Source organism: Fringilla coelebs, assembly GCF_963513975.1.
Source record: "Fringilla coelebs genome assembly, chromosome: 1".
NCBI lineage: Eukaryota > Metazoa > Chordata > Aves > Passeriformes > Fringillidae > Fringilla > Fringilla coelebs.
This window is the reverse complement of record NC_140028.1, coordinates 131,974,966-131,997,326: the sequence shown is the minus strand read 5'-3', so window position 1 is coordinate 131,997,326 and position 22,361 is coordinate 131,974,966. Positions and strand designations below refer to the sequence as shown.

The window sequence follows — 22,361 nt, the reverse complement described above, 5'->3', positions numbered from 1 at the left end:
CCCTCCCTCCTTCCCCCGTGATGGCGGAGGACAGCGAGTCCGCGGCCAGCCAGCAGAGCCTGGAGCTGGATGACCAGGACACCTGCGGCATAGACGGCGACAATGAGGAGGAGACCGAGCACGCCAAGGGGTAGGGGCGCGCTTGGGGAGCGCGCATGGCTCGGGGAGGCAGCTCCGTGTCCTCCGCCGCGGCAGAGGCCGGGCCGGAGGTGCCCGGGCCGGGCTCCCCTGATGCCCGGCGCGGTCCCTCGGCGGGGCGGGTGTGGTGGGCGCTCCTGCTCGCTGGCGGGCGGCCTGCGCGGCCCGGCCTTGCCCGGCCCGGCTCATCCGCGGCGCCTGCGCCGGGCCGCCGAGCGGCCCCAGCCCGGGCCGCCTCCCGCCGCAGCATGCGGGCGTGGAACGGCCCTGCCGCCCGGCGCGGAGCCCCGCGCCCTCTGCCCGTAAGGGGAGAGGCGGGAGCCCGGGCCCGGCCCGACCCGAGGTGAGGGGGCGGCGGGGCTGGCACTTACCCGCCGGACACCGGCCTTGAAATCATGCCGTATAAGCGAGGGTAAATCCTGCCTTGTTGTTGGCGCTTTTAGGGCTTGGGGGCGTTTCTGCGTATTTTTGGCCGTCAGGAAGTCCCCTGTAGCGGGGAGATGCCCCCGTGTCCTCCCGGTGGTTCCGGCTGAGCGGCTCCCGCGGGCCGTCCCGCGCTCATGCACACCCGCACCCACCGCCCGCTGCCTGCGGCCGGCGTCCGCTCCGGGCATCGGCTGTGTCAGCCTGTCCTGCAGACACTCCTCCTCATCCATTGTCCTCCGAGAGATGTTACCTCCGGATCCACACGCTGTGGAGAGCAGAGCGCGTGTTTTAGCACGGCAGTAGCCGGGGCAGACGCTGTTGTCTGGTTGTAGTTCCTTCTCCACTAATCTCGCGTCTCAGATCTTCCCACGCTGAGGATCAGGCGGTGTTTCCAGTTGCCTGGGGAGCTGATGGGAGCGGCAGCCAGCATAGCTGCGGCCCCTGCCACCCGACCGGTGTTGGGCTGGCTGCAGTATGACTCCGTTCCGGCACGAGGTGCCAAGATTCTAGCTTGCGCTCAAGGCTTTTGGGGCAGGGGAGTGGGAGGAATATGTTTCAAAAGTCGGCTTAATTTAATTTTATTTTTTTTCTCTTTTTTGAGGGGTTACAAACATGATTGTAGAGAACGCACTTTGTTGTCGCAGCCAGGAGTGGCTGGAATAACCTCAAATAGAACTAGGTTAATCTATACAGTGCTACACAAATATCTTCCTCGTGAATTTGTGATTGATCTGCTTGAGAGCTTTTCTGTAGGTGACTGATGTTTGAGGATGTACTCTGTTTTTGTTGTCTTCTGCTTCTAGGATTTGGTTGACAACTATCTTAAATGTGGCAAGAGAAATAAATCTAAGGGACTTTGGAAGGCTGACTTGTCCAGAAGGCAGGAAGGGGGAAAACTTTGCTGCTTGCTGCTCTGTCATGGAGTTAATGGCACACACACTAAAATAATCACATTAGAAATAATTACAGTAATATAAATCTGGGATATTAAAAGCGACAGAATAGTGTTTTGTTATTTTTGGGCTTTTGTTACATTTGCTTCAGTAAATATGTCACAGTTGGTGATTCCCAAATACATGAAACTAAAGTCCTAAGAGCAGAGAGTTGTTATTTAGTGTTCTTCTTAGGAAGAACACTGGCATCCTAGTTGGGATTGTTTGATAGCCAGGTGATGATTCAGGTTTGATTAATGCCTGTCCAGGATTTGTTTGGATTGCACTCCTGCTTCAGTTTCCTCTCCTATCTGTCTGTCTGTGTGTGTGTCTGGGCTGTAGCTGCCCTCTGCAGCGTAGCTCTGTGTGTGGCTGTGTTTGGGCTGCTGTGACAGTGAGTGCAGTGTGTAAGGAACAACCAGGGAACAAAGAATTGCACTTCGGTGTGTTCTGAGTCACAGCTTGCTGCTCTACCCCAACACAAGTCTCACTGCTCTCTAAGGGACACCAGCTGTAGCCTGTATGGTCTTCTATCCAAAACTTGTCTCTGTTGAATATCCCAGATGTATTTTAATGAGTGTTTTTTAGTAAGTTTAGTTAAATTAGTGGTAGATCATTCCAGTAGAAAAAGCCTCTTAAATATTAGTATCTGCTGCATGAAGTCTCATATTGACTCTTGAATTACTTTATTTTCCTGTAATCTTTGAAAAATCTTGTTTGCTGCTCTTTGTCTGGAGGCTGAAATAAACGAATTCCAGCAAGTGAAAGGAAAAATCTCACAGTGGAGCATGCAAGATCTACCTTGATCTGAGAGATTGACCTATAGTAATAGGAGCCTAATTAATTATTCCCTGTTTTCTCCCTGTCATTGTGTATTAATTCTTGAGGTAACTTTAAAGTTTGCTTCAAGCTTTAGGTTCTATATACTTAAGCAATTTATGAGCGGTCCAACTGCTTGAGACTATGACTCTGTCAACTGACTTGCTAAATTCTGTGTGGTCTCCATTAGTGCTGATCAGTATTTAATCTCATTGTATTTTAACCTGCACTTTTTTAGAAAGAGGCAGGATAGTGTCAGTCTCTATTGGACTGCCATGTAAGTTAAGTTATTTTCAAGATGTTTCTTGACATTTGAAAATAAGTCCTTAGAATATTGCCCACAGGAAAATGTGATTTTTAGATACATATGACTTTTTTGGGTTTTTTTAAATTTGTGGGGTTTTTTGTGCTTGAGTGCTGAATGAGTGCAGCAGAAAATAACCATTTTGTAGCTCTCAACTGTGAAAATGTCTTTGTCCTCTGATACTGCTCCTGTTTTTTAGAGGCAGGATTATGTATGTTGTGTGACTCATTGCTGTTTTCCTGTTCTGTAGTTTGCTCCTGCTAGACGCATTATGCTGTATTTGTTCTGTGTTGTAATAAAGTGTGATTTACAAAATATCTTTGTTATTGTGTATGTAGAAAAAAATGTTGCACCTGGATCCACCCTGCTAAGTCCAGCCTTATAAGGTCTCTCACATTCTAAATAGCTCCTTATGCTCATTGCCAGAAAGGCCTTGGGCACAAAACATTCAGTAAACACATGAGAAAAAGGTACGACCTTTAAACAACTCCCCCAGCCCTCACAAATTATTTACTTTAAATGTTTTAGTAGTATACCCCTATGATTATTGTTTTTAAAGGCCAACTTTATCATGAATACTGCTTCTAGATTTAAAAAAGAAGCAAATATTTTTAGGGTTGTGGAAACAGTGCTTGGTTTTAACAGGTGGGTTTACGGCTCGGAGTACAGATTACAGGACTTGAAGGGTGAGGCAGAGGAAACATGCAGATCTGAGTAATACTCTGGGGTTAGGGTTTAAGGTATTGCTGCTAGGTTTTCATGCTAAAAACCTTGCCTTCTCAAGTATTGAAATGTATACAAATGAAATCTTCATGCAGAGAGATTCTTTGTAATGACAGTTTGTTAGTAAGTGGAATTTGAAGGGCATAGACCCTTCTGGTCAAGGCCTTTCTGTATTGTCTTGGAGTGGTGGTTTTTCACAGCAATGAGAAAGCCCTTTGCACCTAAACCTCCATTTTCTTTATGAACCAATGACAGCCCTAGTATAAATAATACTGCTTTAAAATTTTTTGAAGTCTTGCCCGTATACATGAGACCTGATTTTTGTGATCAAAAAGATCTGTGTAACATCCTCAGAAATGCAGCTTTGCAACCTCACTTACTCACAGAGAGAAGTACTGTGAAGGCAAGAACCCCACACAGGCCTTTGCAATTCAAAAATAAACATCTGAAGTACATGTTTGGTTTTAAATTTGAGAAATTGCTAACTTAAAATTACCATTCCTTGTAACATAAAACAGATGTTGACATTACAAAAGTCTGTTTCTGCTTAAGCAGAATTTAGTGTTCAAAAAGGAAATTAAAATAATAGTGACAGTCAGTGAGAAAGATAATGTCAAACCAAGGGAACCAAAACAGTTTGACCACCTGAACAGGATAATTGTCATGCTCCTCTGGATTTTTCCATCTTAGCTTTTCTATGGATTTGCTCTGAGCCTCATAAAGTAAGTTTCTCCACCCTTGCCACACTTTTCCCCAAATGCACTAAGTATTCCCATTTTTCAGTTTAAAAAGACCCAATCCAACCAAAACAACACCACAGGCAGGGAGAAGCAAAAGTATTTTTTCCCACATCTATGCAAAACACCAGATGTGTGTACATAAGTGGAAAGGTATGTGGGTGGGATCATGGGCTTGCATTTGTGACTTGCAGACAAAATCAAAAAACTGTAGGCCTAAGTGACTATCTCAGAGTCCTATCCACAGCCTGTTTCTGGGGCAAGGTTAAGTCATTTTGGGGGAGAATAAGGTCTTTTGACCCTTCTCCTGGCTCAACTGAATTTTGATTTGCATGTCACTTTTATGCTGGCCTCACCTTTTTCTTATTCATCAGACTGACAAAATTGTCATTGTGGGTGCAGTTAAAAATATCTTAGACTGTGCCTGTACTTACATATAGCTGAACCTCAGTGTACAGACTTGCCCTTCTGTCATTAAAGTTCTCCTGGTATAAGTGTGTCTCCACTAGACTGACATAGTCAAAATCTTCCAGAAGTCTAACAGTGAATGGTGTTCTTTGTATAATCTGTTGTGGTCTGTGTGTCAGGCTGAACTGGGGTAGATGTGTTGATCTGATGTGTGAAAAGGTCGTGTTTCCTGACCTGCCAACTTGACATGGCAGCACCCTGAGCTCTGTGTTGCTTTTCTGTTTCTCACATAGGACTTGAGCTCATAGTTGTGTCACTTTACAGGTGCAGGGTAATTTGGAAAAAGAGATTTAATGCTTAAAGGTCAATTTTCATAAAAATGGGAAACTTTTTTCCTCCCAGCTTCTAAGTGTGAGATATAATTACACGTGTCATCATATAGATGTGTCTGACCAGACAGGAGAATTCAGATCTTAGTCAGCACACAAGAATGTCAGAAAAAAGCTCTTAATAGGAGCCTTTGGTTTCAATCTTGTTACCTTTGCATATCATTTGTGTTGTCAAATCCAGCAAAATTACTACAAGTTGAGCAACACAGTTCCTCCCTTCCCAGCCATTCTCACTGCCAGTTTTAGAGCCTTTCAATTCTTTTCAGGGCAGAGCATGAGAAGGACAATAAATCCTGAGATGTTTTTGTTTTGCTTCTGCCCTGATTTGCTTGGTACTTCTGGTTGTAACTTGTGTTGGACTAACCTGTTATCCGAGTAGAAGTTTCTGTGTGCTGCCTGCTGCCAAATATCTGGGTTGCAGGCATACCTAAATAGTAGGATGAATAGAACTCTATTTAAATCCTCTTTTTACATTGTGTGGACTGTAACAGTAAAAAATAAACTGACCCAAGCAGGAGACTGCATAAATAACTGCTCAGGATCATCCCTGGATAACCTGTCAGACAAAGATGCCAGTATTAATTTTGCAACAGACTGTGTGAAAGATTTAAATCTGAAGGTCATAAACCGAGGACAGGGATTGTGGAACATTTAAAAAAATGAAGTAAAAACTAGTAGTATAGTTTTAAATGCCACATACATTTTACAGCAATTTACTCCTGTCTTCCTTCTTTCCCTGCTGAAGACTATACGTTTCTAAATGAAAAAGATCTTGAATTGGTCAAAGTACAAACTATGATTGTCCTGGTAAAAGTGCGGTTTGACTGGGGATAACATTAGTAAAGCTCGGCAAAGCTGATTTTTCTCCATAGCTGCCAAGCTTTTTTTTCAGTTCAATTGTTCATTATTTCACCAAACTAAATAAAACATTGACCCTCAGGTAATCCTAGTGAGCAGAATTCCCCTGTGGTGTATGTGACGCTGGTTCATCCTGAAAGACAAGAAGACAAGTGAGCTGCACTGGTGCAGTTAGGGGCTCGGTGCCTGCTCAGGGTGTCTGTTAAGAGCAGTGTTTGCTGAAACTCCAAATAGCCTGGTGTTCAACACACAAACCCTTGGGAGCCAGCTTAGAGACAAAAAGGCATCATTTGTTTGTTATATGTGAGGTGTTACAAAGAAAGACAAGTTTGTGGACAGTTGCAGAAAGTAAAAAAAATACTTCCTTAAGTGAATCTCAGCAAAGGTTATTTCAGTTTTGCCAGATAGAGGTGGTAAAGTCCTAGGTCTTGCACTCGTGTGAGGTTTTACTGGTTTGTATTTATAACCTCTTGCCAGTCTTTTGGGTCTGTTCTGTGTTTAAATTCTGTACAAAATGTCAGCTTGGTATACAGGCCTTCAGATAGATTTACATTTTATTCTTCTAAATGAGTCGGCACTGTGCTGCCCAGGTGGCCAAGGAAGCCAATGGCATCCTGGCTTGTATCAGAGAGAGTGTGGCCAGCAGGACCAGGACAGTGATCATACCCTTGTACTTGGACTGGTGAAGCCACACCTTGAATCTGTTTTGAGCCCTTCACTGGCCTCAAAACTAGAGCTGGAGCATATCCAGAGAAGGGCAGCAAAGCTGGTGAAGGGGCTGAAGAATAAATTCTGTGAGGAGTGCCTGAGGGAAGTGGGGTTGTTTAACCTGGAGAAAAGGAGGTTCAGGGTGGATCTTATTACTCTCTACAACTCTTTGAAAGGAGGTTTTAGCCAAGTGAGCGTCAGCCTCTTCTCCCAGGTAACAAATGACAGGACAAGAGAAAATGGCCTCAGCTTGCATCAGGGGAGATTTAGATTGGATGTGATGAAAAATCTCTTCACCAAAGGGATTGTTGACTATTGGTAAATGCTCCCCAGGGAAGTGGCTGAGCCACTGTCCTTGGGGCTATTGAAAACATATGTAGATGTGGTACTGAGGGATATACTTTAGTGGTGGGTTTGGGTTAATGCTGGGCTCAATGATCTTAAAAGGTGTTTTCCAACCTTAGTGCTGTGATTCAATGAAATTGTGATTCATTGTGGATCATGTAGGTGATCTGGCAGTATGCTTATTCTGCAACTAAAGATTTTCTCCCCGTGTCACTTACACAAGTCTGTCTTTTGTTTCTGCAGCCTTCTAGTAAATGCTTCAAACTCTCTTATCTCTCCAGTGTTTTTGGTCTGCTCTACTGTTGTCCATTGCAACTTGGTCCTGTTCTAGAGGCTGTGGCATTTACAGCAGTTTAGTTCTGGGAGCATAACCCAATGTAACCTTGAATGTTACAAACTTCCTGAGATTGATCTTTCATTACAGACTGTTCTAAAGTACAGTAAGGATCTCACAAAAATCAGTCTTTGCTTAGTTACATTGTTTGGTTAATTGCAGGCTTTAGGCCTCTCGACTGAAGGGAGGGTGTTTACTTGACAATACCAGCTCAGGCAAGGTATAGATGCTAAGACTTGTCATCATAATATTGAAAGTGAGCATGTTACAGCAAATAATATGTCCCTTGCAAATATGTTGATCATAATAGCTTTAGTTATGTTCTTCTGAGTTTTCTTTCTTTTTGTTTGTCAGTATGATACATGGGGTTTTTCCCCCTCCAGGATTAAAAGAAACAATTGTTTGTTGCATTGACTTTTTTTCTTTTCCAGTGAAAAACACTCAAGCCCCCCCAAACTCTGATATCTGTCTTCAGTTCCATTATGTGTCTATGGTTTTGCTGAGAGATTAGCCTCTTGAAGACAATTTAGTGTTAATTGACTCATTGCCTCCATATTTTCGTTCTGTCTGAGAGTTGCTAACACATCCCACACTTTGCAAATTCTGATCTAATCTTGATTCTGCATCTTGATTATTTTTTAAATAATAATCTTTAAGAATAACTTGTGTTATCAATCATCAAAATATATCAGAAACCTCAAGTGCAATTTTTACTTTGTTGCTGGGACTTTTTAATTAAAGTTGACCCCATTGTGCTTATTGTTTTAAAGCACAAATATTTAATTAGTTTTATTTTGTCTCTTACTGGAATTTCAGCAAGACTTTCATTGCAGCTTAAGTTAGGAACAAAATTTCCAGAAAACAGAATGTTTCATCTCAAACATTCTTCTCTAATTCCGATGTGTCTTATGGTTGAGCATGAAGAAGTGTTGGGGCACTAATAGTTAACTGAGTTTCCAAGGAGGTTACTTTCCTCTGTTCCCATACTTTCTTGTGTTCCTCTGAACTGTTGAATTTGGTTATTTTGTTTTTGTGCTGAATAATAGTCTGGAGAAGAGCACTTGTTTCTGTGTAGTGTCACAATTTGACATGAGTATGTCAAAATGCCTGGTTGTGCTGGTGTCAGAGTATAAAACAAATGAGGCAGCACTTGCAGGAAGTTTTTTATCAATGCTCTCAGTTCCCCCCTTCCTTGCTTTTTTTCCGCTGCCTTTTCTTTACACTTAAAACTCTGTTAGATTTTTCATATCAAAATGCTGGCTTTTCCATATTTAACTTTTTTAAAATTTAAGGCTCAGTGGTATTGATTTTTCTTATTGCACATTCTTTGCATCTCTGGCAGAAGTCCTGGAGGGGATTTGGGAGCGAAGAAGAAGAAAAAGAAGCAGAAGAGAAAAAAGGAGAAACCAAATTCTGGAGGCACCAAATCAGATTCTGCATCTGACTCCCAGGAAATTAAAATTCAACAACCTTCAAAAGTGAGAGCCTGGTTCTGTTTTAATTTGTGCGTGCTTTCTAATTTAATTTTAATTTGCATGTCACTTGTTGTTAAAGTGAGTTGGTAGTTCTGCCTTAGTGTGTGAAAATTAAGCTTCTCTCTGTCTTGAACAGAGAGAAGCAAGCCAAGACCTGGTGTTTTCAGAGGTGCTGTTGCCACCATGGTGGGGTACTGTGAGAAAGACAGAGGAGGAGTTTTGTCTTTTTCTTTAAGCAGTTAGAGCTTGGGCCAGTGACAGCCTCATTGCATAGAATCATAATCTGTGATGGTAATGCTTTTAAATAGATTTTGTATTTGATGAATTGCCTTTAGTTTTTAGCTACCATCTAACTTGGTTTAGTGCAGTTTTGGTCACTTGTGCAGCATGAAGCTCTCTCAGCAGCAGCAGCAGGAAGGAAGGTGGGCCTGCTGTGCTAACCAGAGTCCTTTAGGGCAAGCAGGCAGCATGTATTTGTACATAAAATGCAGTAATCTCAAACATGGAGATAAAGGATGAAGAAAAATTTTGCTGTCAGAAAGGCCTCCACTATAATTAAGAATGAAAAATTGCTTGAGGGAATGTACAGTCCTTGTGGATTTTCTGATAAAATAGCATTGTCTGCATGTGCCTTTGTCTGTCATGTTTTGAATGAGCATTGAATAACATGGTGTGGTGCCTTTTTAGCATACAGCTTTTATCCCAAGAAAAATCTGAGTCCAAGAACTAAAGTTTGTAGAACTAAGGAAGTTTATGGACTGTTGAGCATATTGAGGTAGTTATATTTGCTTTATCTGATTATTGTGGAGAACTTTACACTGTTGTAGCAACAGGAATCTTTGTCCTATAAGATTTGTCAAGTACATTGGGACTACCAACTAATTTTAGGGGAAAAAGATTGTGTTCTGGCTCATTAGCATAGTGATAGATTTTTTTGTTGTCCCTTTAGATCTTTTCCGTGTTACCCTGATTGCTTTCCGTGGCCACATTCGGCACAGGGGACACTTTCTAATATTTAGAGAGATCTTAAGTACTTTGCCACTTGTTTTGATACTGCCTTTCTGTAAAACATGTCATGAATGGAGGAAGGCTGTTGGCAAATGATGCACAAGTAACCTCACACTCTTACAACTGACATGAGATAAATTTTTATGTTACCATAACAGCATAGTTAATTGCTGTAGTATCCCATGAGTTCCTTGATTTTTTGCTGACCAAGGTTATTGTTCCATGTGTTGCCTCTAATTGCACTAAAAGAAAGCTACTTCATAGTTTTTTGCTTTTGTGTGCAAGATGTTAGTCCTGCACCTTGCAGTCTTACACACCATTTCTCTGATGTGATGTGTGGTGCGAATGTGGGAGCCTATCCTTCTTCCAAGTTGTGTGCTTAGAGTGGCACTGTTCATGATTATTTTATAGACACAAGTTCAGTCAGTTCATTAGTAATCTCACAAAATTTTCTATTTTACTGGCATAAAGAAAAAGTTCTTATATAAGTCTTTCTTTCAAGCTCTAGACAGCTAAACCACTTTACTCTTCTTTTATGGCTTTCACTTTTCTCTAGTTACAAATACATCAACATTGCCTGGGGGGTTATTTTGCCTTTTCTGCTGTGCTGCAGGTCTGTCTTAGACAACTATTCTGTTACAGATTTTTTGAAAGCCTCTTAGACCAATGATCTGGATCTGTATGGAAAAGTATATTTATTTTGTCTGCTACTCAAGTAATACTTAGGTTTTGTATTCATGTGCTGTATGAAATTTAATACAGAAAACAGGCTTCTAGTGTTTGTTTGTTCTTGGTTGAAAAGAGTGTATTTTAGAGGAGAATGACATTGTAGACCTTACCTCTAAGAGATATATGCAAGATCATCAGGTAGAACGCAGTGGGGCTCCTGACCTCATTGAAAAGGATTTTGAAGAAGGATTTTGAGTTTGTAACAGATCTGTCAGTCTGGAGATGAATACAGCAAAACAGTGGGTGTCCTTGGCTTCTGCCTTCCTTAAATGTGATGGTAGTAACAGTAGACCTTTTGAACTCTGGTGTGAGTGTAATCATAACTCTAAATGATTGTTAGCATTGTATGCTTACAGTGACCTTGAGGACACTTCACTGCCCATCTCACAAGATTTTCACCTCTCCCTATTACAAGTTCCAGTGATGTAGGCTGCCCACAGTGACACAAAGAAAACTTACCATATCTGCAGTCTCATTATTGTCATTATTGTAGCCTACACGACCTAGTCACAGAATAATAGATTGGAAGGGACATCTGAAGGTTTTTTGACCAACCTGCTGCTTAGAGCAAGTCCAGCTAGATCAGGTTGTACAGGCCTAGATGAGGTTGCTTGGTCTACAAGGATGGAGACTCCATGATCTTTGTGGGTAATTTATTCTGGTGTTTGACTACAGTTTTCAGTTGAAAAAAAAAGTAATTCCTTATATCTAAATGGATTTTGCTGGTTTGCAACTTGTGTCCTTTGTTTTTTGTCTTATCACTCTGTTCCTCTGAAAATATTTGGCTCAGCTTTCTTTATACCCTCCCATTAGGCAGTAAAAAGATTTCTCCTACTCCCTCAATCTTCTATTCTTAAGGCTGAACAAACCAAGGTCTCTCATCCTCTTCTCCTTGTGTGTGATGTACCTCAGCCCACATCTGTCTTGGTGCCCTCCAGAGAACTCATAACAGCCTGTCAATGTTCTCCTTGTAAAGGAGAACCCCAGACTATAAATTGTGACCTCAGGGATGCCAGACTGGTACTACCTAGTATGCAGCTGTCCTTTCCTGGCCAGCAATCTGCTGGCTCATGTCCAGCCCTCTGCCCACCTGTACCTCCAAGTTTTTTTTCTGCAAGCTGATTCCTAGCTAGTCCATGCTGGCCTCTGCCTTTGCATGGGCTTTTTGTAGCCCAAATGGAGGACTTTGTATTTGCCTTTGTCAAACTTGATTAAGTTTTTTTTTCCAGCTTGTCAGAGTAGCTTTGAATAGCTGCTCTGTGGTTCAGCATATCAACAATTCTAGAAATTCTTCTTCTAGGTATCATCTATGCACTTGCAGAGAAAGTACTCTTTGTCAAGTCCAGATCATTAAAGCAGTGTTGACCCGAGTTCTCCCCCTTGCATTCTTGAAAACGGGTATGGCATTTCCCTTTATCCATTTATAGGAAACTTCCACCAATTGCTATTTTAAACTCAATAGATGGTAGTTGCACTAACATCAGCCAGCTCCCTCAGCACCCTTACATGCATTTGGTCTGTCTTCAGGGACCTATGCATGATTAGTTTGCTCAGCAGTCCCTAACTTTCTCTCAGACTGCTGAAGTGCACAGGGACATCAAAGGCCTGAGGTTATCAACAAAAGTGAGGCAAAAACATCATTTCCTACCTCAACCCCGTTGTACAACAGGGCTGTCTTGTGCTGTGAAGAGATATTTGCCCTAAACTGAAATTAAACAAAAGAGCTGGATTTTGTTTTTCTAATTCACGTGAAGTTCTGTGTAGGTTTTCCTTGCTTTCTATTGAAGGAAAACAAGAAGTGTTAAAAGTAAACTTCTCAGTCAGGCTGATCTCTGAGTGTTTTGAAATTAAAGAAATTCATCCTGATGTTCCTATCCATTGTCTGTTTAGTACCTGAACATTAATTTCTTATTTAGTATTATGGTAGTAAGATTTTTCTTAGGAACTTTTTATTTTTTTTTAGATTTTCTGCTTTTTTAATGTAGAAGACATATTATACACTTTAAATAAATATACAGAATAAATAACTGTGTGTCAGCATTTATGTATGATTTCATGATGTACTGATGAGATTCCAGAATTTATCTAGTGGCATTAGTAATTTATGGCATTAGTAATTTATGTCTCTTGTTATCTAATTTAGAAATAAGGTAGGCTTTTTAGGCTGGAACAGTGCTGTTCTAAAGTGTATAAACATGTTAATTCACAGTTAGTCAGTTGACAGGTGTTTAAGGCACACTTACAGGTAAAATTTGCAATGCGTAAACATTAGGCATTTTGTTTCATTAATTTAGATAACAAAAGTGTTTATTATGAGTAGTAAATGATGAGCTGCTTGAGCTCCAGGCACAAAGTTTTGCTCTTTTTGTGATTGAGGATACCAGAGGCTGATCACCCAAATTAAGCTTTACCTTAATTATTACATTTATTTTATGGTGGTTTTTCAATCTATGAATCCTAGAAAGAAAGTGAGATACGAAAATAGTAGTCCTTTGCTATTCAGTAAAAAAAAAAACAAAAACAGTCTGGCTTGAAATCTCTTGCAGAATTGCTTAAAATTTTCCACTACATTTGAGACTCTTCTTTCAGATGCATTATTGCACTGCAGTGTAGGGAAACCTGAGCACAAGCATGCTGTTGGTATGCCTCAGAACAGGACTTACCACTAAGAAGATAACAAAACAAAGAGATTTAAAAAGAGGGAGGGAAAGGCTGTTGCTATTATTCCACTGCACTGTCCTTTGCAGGAAAAAATCTTATTCCTGTTACATTTACTCAGAGTGATCAAAAAACTCTATGTGTACCAATGGTACCTTTATTGTTAAATACCTAAACTGATCCTTTTTTTTGGTATTTTGTTGTGTTTTACCAGGGGAACGGGGAATATAAGAGGCATTATTTATTGCAATACAGTATCCTGCCTTAATGCTATATTTGTGTTAAAAATGTTGATGTTTCAACATTTAAATGCAAGTACTGCTGACAACTATTTTTTTTACTTGTTGCCCACCTAACTTTTTTCCACCCTCCTGTCTACAAACATGATACCTAAACTAACAGTGATGAGAAGAGTACCTGTGAGAATAGGTAACAGCAAAAGAAATTACCATGTTTGTACAGCTATTCACAAAGTAAATGTACTCAATAAGCTTCCTGTTCTGTTTGTCTGTTTGTGCAGAATCCAGCCATTCCAATGCAGAAGCTTCAAGACATCCAGAGAGCAATGGAGCTGCTCTCTGCATGCCAAGGCCCAGCAAAGAATATTGATGAGGCTGCCAAACGTAAATACCAGTTTTGGGATACGCAACCTGTACCTAAACTTAGTAAGTTTAACTGGATCTGTGTGAAAGAGCTCTCTTATGATCACTAAAGAAATGTTGTGCTAGCTCTGTCACATGTTGTCTAAAATGGGTATAAAGTTGGACTGTGTGTGGTAGGGATCCTTAGTCTTTTATGTAGTCTATGTGGAATTCTTGATGTTTTCCAGGGAAGTGGTTGTCTTCCCCACAGATAACATGCAAGAGACAGTGTTAATAAGTCTCATTCTGATGTCCTCTGTAAAAATTGGAAATGCTATTGAAATAGCATCCTTTTATATATTTTAGGTCTGAAATATTGAACAATAAAACACTGAAGTTTTTTCCACTTTAGGAGAAGTAAGAGCTCTTAAGTGGTGACAAAGAGTAAACTTTTAATTTTTTTATTAGTAGTATTTGTTTTGTTTGTTTATTTGTATTTCTTTAATTTTTTTTCAATAAATGGATTTGCTATCACAGAAGTAATGACTCTCCTGCCATAGGTTGCATTGTTTTCATACAGCTTTAAGTAGACAGTGGCATTTGTTTGATACACAGACTTTTTCTCTGCTATGTGTTCATGTTCTCCTCCACAACGAATTACCTGGAATGCTTTCTCAGATTCTGTTCTCTGTTCTTGATTGCAAGTGAGATGATGAGGTCATCTCTCCTTGCCTTTAAATTTATAATGAATTTAACAAATTATTTTTTATATTGATCTGATCCCTGATAACACAGTTGGTAAATCTTGTCATTGTTGGAGAAAGTAGTTGCTGACTTCTTCTGTTTTCTGTGTTGCTTTCTGAACCTTCTTTTTCTGCTTTCATTATCTTCAAGATAAGCAGTTACAGCTTTTCAGTGTGAACATACCTTGGGGGCCCCAAATTCTCAGCACAGTAGCTGGTGCTGCTCTGTCCTGCAAGTTTCTCTCCATTGCACTGGAGACTGATATAGAATAAGCAGAAAAAAGGTTGAGTCTAAAGCACAGGAGCACTCTGCTCACTCCCTCTCCACAGGCAGCTTTTCACATTAATCCATGGCTATAGCTTAATCCACAGCAATCTCATTTCTTCCTGACTTTTCTTGCATAGAGAAGTCCAGAGCAGAGTCCCTGGATACAGTATTTTCTTCTGGACTGGACTGAATTGAACTCACCTCCCATGGCTTTTCTCTGTACAAACTCTATCCAAATACCTGCATAAAGTAATGGTAGTAATCATCACCAGCAGTGGAGAAAGACCATAGCCAAAATAAGTTGAAGTGTAAATCAAAAAATGCTCTGGCCATAGCCATAATCAAGCTTTTCCAGAGCTAATTCAGGTGTCTGTACAGTAGTGCCAGGAGTTCAGTTCAGGCTAATCAGTGTATCTTAAGGCACTTAGATAGAGAGGAGAGTGTCGCTTTCTAGTCTAAAAAGGCCCGTGCAGTGGCTCAGAAAATGATTTATTAGTGTTGTTCAGTAGAAATATGTTTTATTGAATTTGAAAGCGAGGTTTTGTCTTACAGGCTCTATGAATTTCTTCTTAATCCCACAGATTTTTAGGCTTTTCTTTATCTGCTGAATGAACAGATTGGGAAGTCATCACTAGTTAATACGCTTTACATGTTTAAGTGGAAAAAATAATTTATCAATTCAAGAAAATGTTGTAGGGATCTTTGCACTAAACTCACTTCAGAATCCTCTGGCCTTCAAGTTAAAATTATTAGCAGTAGGTCCTTTAGTTATGTCAAAACTGCCAATTTAGTGGCAGTAATATTTGGACTGTTGGTACTTTTCAGAGTTTGCTTAAAAATGCTAATAATTATGACCTTCCAAACTGGATGGCAGGCCGTAACTATTAGTCAGGATTGTGCATCATGTGGAAAAATTCATATTCAAATGAAAGTTTGACTGTCTAGTTTGATGATGGCTGACAATACAGTTAAGTGTTTACAGGTGGGAATCAGGGGGAAGGCCAGCAGGGCAGATACCATGGTGTGAGTCAGTTCTAGCCTCCCAGACAGGATGAAGAGGCAAATAAAGTATTCTTTAAACATCTGTCAGAAGTCTCACAATCTAGCCATTGTTCTCATCAGGACTTCAACATGTGTAGGATTTACTACAATTATAAGAGTGACTTAATTACAGATTCTTAATTATAGATTCTAGATAACAGCATTCCTGCTATACTCAACTCAGCGCATGCACACAGGTGCAGAGTTGTTTACATGCTACCGTGTTCAAAGGTGCCTGTTAAAAATTCCCCTTGAGCCCAGTGACATACATTGAGTCCCTTGCATTTCTCAGCAGGCAAGGGTTGAACTTTGAGGGGTAGAGGGTGTCAGTGTAGGCTCGTGCTCAGCAAGTCTTGAGAGCATCACGGCCTTGAGGGTATGCAAGACTTCCCTCTCACAGTGAGGAGGTGGTGCAGCCCACTGTGGTCCAGGGCACTGTAGAGGGCCTCACTTAGAGGAGGTGGTGCAGCCCACTGTGGTCCAGGGCACTGTAGAGGGCCTCACTTAGGATCACTCTTCATAGGATTGCCAAATAATTGGCTTAAATCATCAGTAAGTTTCCATCATGGTTGTAACCCATGTTGGTAACTGCTTTTTGAAAAAGAAAAGCTGAAAAATCCTATCCCGTAACAATGGTACCATTTCACTTGGGCTACAGTTCAGGTAAATGGTGTTCCAAGGCTGTCAGGGAATAGCTGGTTATTAGGCAATAACTGATTATTCCTTGTTCCCCACCTGGTTCAGGCAAATGATGATCCTGATACAGTCAGTGTCACTCCCACCTTTACTGTGCAGGAGCTCCTGTTAACAGTCAAGGGACATTTCACTGCCCAGCTGGTTTGGTCAAGGCTTACTGGGATCTCCTGAGATCATAGAGCAGGCCCAAGGATGGATGGAGAGATGCACCACCAAAGGAGCTGCAAGGATGCTGAGGTTATGCAGGGAGAAAATCAGGAGGTCCAAAGCCTTACAGTGTAATCTAACTTAAAGGACAGTGCTACATGAAAGACATTGAGGTGCTGGACTGAGTCCAGGAGAGAACAACAAACCTGGTGAAGGGTCTGGAACACAAATCTGAGGAGTGGCTGAGGGAGCTGGGGTTATTTAGCCTGGAGGAAAGGAGGCTCAGGGGAGACCTTATCACTCCTCAACTACCTGAAATGAGGTTGTGGCCATGTGAGGGTCTGCCTCTTCTCACAGCCAGCAAGTGCTAGGACAAGGGGAAACTACCTCAAGGGGAGCTGTGCCAGGGGAGATTTAGATGGGATGTTAGGAAAAATCTGTTCAGTGAAGGATGGTTGAGAATTGGAAGAGGCTACCTCAGGAAGTAGTGGGGTCACCATCCCTGGAGGTATTGAAAGGATATGTAAATATGATGCCTAGGAACATGGTTTACTGGTGGGCTTGGCAGTGTAAGGTTAATGATTAGACTGATCTTACAGGTCTTTTCCAATTTCTATGATTTTGTAGGTGCTGCTCCTTAGAAGAGGAACAGCTGCAGTTTATTAGTGTATGCTGAGCACTGGTGCTGTAAAGTAAGGGAGGACAAGAAAGCGTGCCTTCAAGTAGGATTTTAGGAACACATTTCACATACCAACAGTATCTCTGAAATGCCCTCACTTTGCTATGTCACTGCTCCTGAGTAATCCTGTTGAGCTCAGGTCTGTTCAAGTCAGTGGTAAACAGGATCTGAGCCACAGCTTGTTAGCTGTGAGTACATGTTCTCATGATGAGGCTGTGGATCTCATGGCTGGCGAAATGCTGTGCGTGTGCTGATAAGTTGTTGTCTCTTGTGTCACAAAATGCAGGGTGTCAGTTAAGATGGAGTGGTTCTGTGCATATCTATAAATATTATGATGAGATAGTCATTAGTTTGAATGTGGTCTGTGAGAATGAGTAGTAGTGTAAACTAATAATACTAATTTTTTCAGCATTTTTAAAAAGCTTCTTGTTCCATTTACATAATTATGAGGAAATACGTGATGTGAATTAAGTGTAGTTTACAGAACTATCAGGAAAGCTAGCAATGTAACAGTTTTTTGTTTGTTTGTTTGTTTGTTTTCTCCTCCCTCAAAAGATGAAGTTATAACTTCACATGGTGCAATTGAACCAGATAAGGACAATGTCCGTCTAGAGCCATACTCTTTGCCACAAGGTTTTATGTGGGACACATTGGATCTTAGCAATGCTGAAGTTGTAAGTAGAACAATTTTTACATGTATCTAAAATAATTCAAGTTTTTTGATTGATAAGTGGATAAGTCTTTGGATTTTTTTGTGTATGTTTTCAGCTGAAGGAGTTATACACTCTATTAAATGAGAATTACGTAGAAGATGATGATAATATGTTTAGGTTTGATTATTCACCTGAATTTCTTCTGTGGTGAGTAGCAAGTTCCACATTCTATTCTGGCTGGACTGCAATGAAGGGTGCTTTTATTACATCTTCTTAGGCAGTAATTTGTAATTATTTCTGTCATCAATTCTAGGGCATTGCGTCCTCCAGGCTGGTTACCGCAATGGCACTGCGGGGTTAGAGTGTCTTCAAACAAAAAACTGGTAGGATTCATAAGTGCCATCCCTGCAAATATACGTATTTATGACAGGTAAAATGCACCAGTACTTTTGTATTTGTTAAAGAATAATGCCACAAAACAAACCTTAAACTGCATCCATTGCTATAGAGAACTTAAAAAGAGAGAACAAAGTGAAGAGCGCCAATATTTATTTAAGGAATTTTCTTAGTGATGAATGATACAGATAATGCCATACAATTTTCTGACCCTGTTGAAAAGCATTTATAGTTGATCAGCTGGGCTTCCTGGCCATATCTTCATACACTGACAAACATAAAGCATTGTGACTACATATAGCATTGCCTGGATGCTATACTGCATCTTAAAGTAAAGCAATGAGTTAAGTCTTGATAGAGCTCTGGTAAAGGAGTATTGCAAACCTCTTAGAGATAGCTTGCATATTGCAGTTTGTTAGTGTTCATTGCAAATGTACTTTGTCACAGGCAAGTTTATTTAACTTCAAATTCTTCTGTCACAGTATGGAAAACTGTAATTATAAAAATGGAAACATGCAGTGTGTAACTCTCTTTTAATTTTTCCACTACATAATGTCTTTTTAGTGTGAAGAAAATGGTAGAAATCAATTTTCTGTGTGTCCATAAGAAACTGAGGTCTAAACGGGTGGCACCTGTATTGATTCGGGAAATAACCAGAAGAGTAAACTTGGAAGGAATTTTTCAGGCTGTTTACACTGCTGGGGTGGTACTTCCCAAACCTGTGGCCACTTGCAGGTAACCTAGGTGATGTTCTTAATATTATTGGTTCCTATAACAGTAACTTTTAGGAAAATTTAACGTAATTGTCTAAAAACAGTAAAAGCATAAAATTCAAAGCTATTAAATGTTGTGGCCTTGACTAACCTGAAGGCCTGAGTGTTTGTCAGTGTTGGTTTTTTTTTGGTGTTGAGGTTTTTTTTATCCCCTCTTCTCTCCCAGTGCCTCGGATAAAACAGCTTCTTGGACTAAAATTTAATTTGTGGTTTGTTTAGCATACTTTAAATAGACTAACAGATGTTTCTGTTGACCGTCTGGTGGCAGCCATGCTAGCAATGACAACGTGGTATACAAATGGGATGTGTCCCTGCTAGGACACTTCCCTGTTAACCTGGTTGTTCGCCAGAGATGGCAGAGCATTTCTGGTAATTGTAGATTTGTGTTTTTGAAATACTTTCATCTTTCTTGGAGAAAGGAGAACTTTATTGGCATTTGATATATACAAGAACACTACCATGTGGGAAGAGTTACAGTCAAATATAATTTCATTTGCTTAGAATGGATTTTATTTCTACTTGGAAAAGTGCAGTTCCTGCGCTCTTAGTCCAGCTGTTTAGACTTCTGGAGGACAGAGTACCTTTTGATTTGAAATTGTTTTGTACCTTTCAACACCAAAGATCCTGTAAGTTTCTGTAAGGAAAGGTGGCGGGGGTGGGGGTGGCAGGATAAAAAGCTTTGCTGTGTTAGAATAACCAGAGATGCTGTGTTGCACAATGACCTCCCAGTAAAGGGAGAGCCCCTTTCAAAAAATGCTCAGACATGAGCAGAGGGTCCTGTCTGCACAAGAAAATAAATGTTGCTATGTATGTATAGTGCATTTTTCAGGGCTCTGACAAATGCTAAAATGTTTAGCCCTGTGCTTATTCATTCTGTATCAAAAAGCATTTGCTTAGATTGAAAATACTTTGATAGCAGGCTTGTTTTAAAACCTATTACTTGGATATGGCTTTTCCTTAATTTTTTTTTTTTTGGTTAATCAGCCTTCTTACAGACGTAGTACAGGCTTACTTAGAAACAAATTTGGAGAGTTGAAAAGGAGGAAGCAAGAAAGCAGGGCAATGGATGCAAGTGACACTGACACTTAAAATACTATTTAAATTTGTGATTTGGTTGTATTTCCAGGTATTGGCATCGGTCACTAAATCCCAGAAAATTGGTGGAGGTGAAATTTTCACATTTGAGTAGAAACATGACTCTACAAAGAACAATGAAGCTCTACAGACTTCCTGATGTAAGCAGTATGACTTCTAGAGAATCCCCACAGTTATTGTGAGGCCCAAAATAACCTTCCATCTGTCTCTGACAGCGCAGGCTTTTCTGTGTAAAGGCAGTGCATGCAGGACATTAAAAAAATAATCTCTGGTTGATGAAAAGAACCTTAAGGGCTCTACTAAACAGAAGAGACTATTGCTGGAAATCTGGATCTCTATGGAGAAAATACAAATTTTAACCTAAAATCCTTAAACAAAGGAAAAAAACCTCAGAAAGCTTGACTTCACAAATATGTGGGATTGAGTTGAAGATGCATAAGACTATTCTCGGTATGTTTAATCTGATAAGAGATTACTGGAACAGAAAATCAACAGTTCATAAAATTCTCAGAGAAGTCTGTCAGCAACTTGGCTGAATACAATGGTATTGTTGATTCCACTCTAATTCACATTTTTTCTGTACTGTCAGAGAGTGTTCTTCTACATTGAGCAGGCTAAGTAAAGGCCACTTCAGAACGTTGTGCACTGTTAGTTTGCATGGTCCAGTAAAAAGCAAGTATTCTGGCATAGCTGGGTTAGTAAAATATTTTTTCTCATGTTTTCAGCTAATAGTTAAGCTTGCAAAAAGCCTTAGGGTGTGTTTCCATGGCAGGGCAAGTCACTGTAAATGCTATGTACTGTTAAAAAAATCTCATTGCTGTAATTATTAGCCTGTAGAATTTAGACTGAGATTTATAGCTGTAAACAATTTATTTGCTTGTAAAAGCTACCTTTTTTGAAGGGATTGCAGAGTATCCCTTACCTGTACCTTATCAGTAAACCTCTCTTTATTTAAACAAACCCTGTCTTTTAGTTAAAAACAATACTTTTTTTCCTCACTCACAGTATTTATAATGATTTATCTGATTTTGGAGAATTGTGTGTGTTGCTTTATTTGACTTGATGCTGCATATTCTCTTAGTGCTCAGATATCTGAGCAGCAGGCTGAGCAGCCCTTGGAATAAAGCACATGCCATGCCTTGATCCGTCCTCCTGCTGCTGTCGGAGCCTCGTTTCCTGCTCCGCCTGGTGCCACCTGTGCCTGCACATGCAGCTTTTCCCTTGTGTGCAGGGCAGCAGTTATAACCAAATTAATTGGGTTTTGATCTTGGGCAGCTAAATATAGCTTCCATCAAATCTTGAAGACATTTTTAACAGTCTGAAGAGTGTAATATACAATTTCAAGTGTAGGCTTTGGTGGCAACTCTAGTAACATTGCTTATGGAAACAACTGAGTAAGTGATTAAAACATGAGGATCTTACTTGTAGTACCAAAGGTGTAACTACAGAGAATCATTAGAAATAGCAGTTATATCCTGATCATTTTCCTTTATCATAAAACCAAGTTTCACCAGAGAAGTGAATTATGGAAAATAAGTAATATATCATTATCTCATCCATAAAATATAGCTAAGGCAAACATACATTGTACATAGAAGTGCAAATAGAAGATGTGTTCTCAAAATCAGCTTTTACACTAAGTGATATAGGAGTCCCTATACCTCAGAATTTTTGTTATTTTTAGATTGGATTTGGGAGCATCTCAGTGGAAAATAAAGATTTAGTCTTTGTTCTGATGTTTTCTCTTTAGGTCTTGTGCTTTGGGTTTATTTGGAGGTCTTTTTTTTTTTTTTTTCTGAGAAAGGGATTAAGTGATGTTGAGGATTTTCTCCTCAGTTTCAGGCAGTTATAAACACTTCTCTCAAACAAATTTGTCCATTCAGTCCATGCTATCCTGTCCCTCAGCACCAAACACTGTTTCTTGCATTTTAACCTCTTTTCTTCATGTCCTTGGAATATCATTGCCACTAGGAGCTCATCTCCCTTTAAGAGAATTAATCATTCCTAATCACTTGAACAGCCTGAATTAAAAAAGTTTTCAGGTGTAATAAATTCTGTAATTAATAAATATCACCCTCCCTAAAGGCTGTGCATGTACCTATAGATACAAAAAAAAAAGTATTCTTTTCCTAAGTTTAATATCTTGAGCAAGGAGTTTTCTGGAAGAAGTAAAATTTGTCAGTATTTAGAGTCAGGACAGGAGTATGTTTGTCTCTGTTGTCTATTCCTGACTAGCTGAGATCCTGATGCTGGACAGTCGCATGATTACGTGCGCAGAAAAACAAATTTTAGCACAGT

General features: G+C 40.2%; 1 protein-coding gene across 1 annotated transcript in view; it reads left to right on the top strand.

The window, feature by feature from the left end:
* The window catches only part of NMT2 (N-myristoyltransferase 2), a 31,086-nt gene continuing 8,725 nt past the window's right edge, over positions 1 to 22,361 (top strand). The window contains exons 1-8 of the mRNA XM_084209231.1: positions 1 to 130; positions 8,464 to 8,599; positions 13,512 to 13,656; positions 17,702 to 17,820; positions 17,915 to 18,006; positions 18,113 to 18,229; positions 18,760 to 18,930; positions 20,095 to 20,203. Of these exons, the coding sequence (XP_084065357.1) occupies positions 21 to 130; positions 8,464 to 8,599; positions 13,512 to 13,656; positions 17,702 to 17,820; positions 17,915 to 18,006; positions 18,113 to 18,229; positions 18,760 to 18,930; positions 20,095 to 20,203 (999 nt within the window). The 5' untranslated portion in view covers positions 1 to 20. The remainder of the gene's footprint in view (positions 131 to 8,463; positions 8,600 to 13,511; positions 13,657 to 17,701; positions 17,821 to 17,914; positions 18,007 to 18,112; positions 18,230 to 18,759; positions 18,931 to 20,094; positions 20,204 to 22,361) is intronic.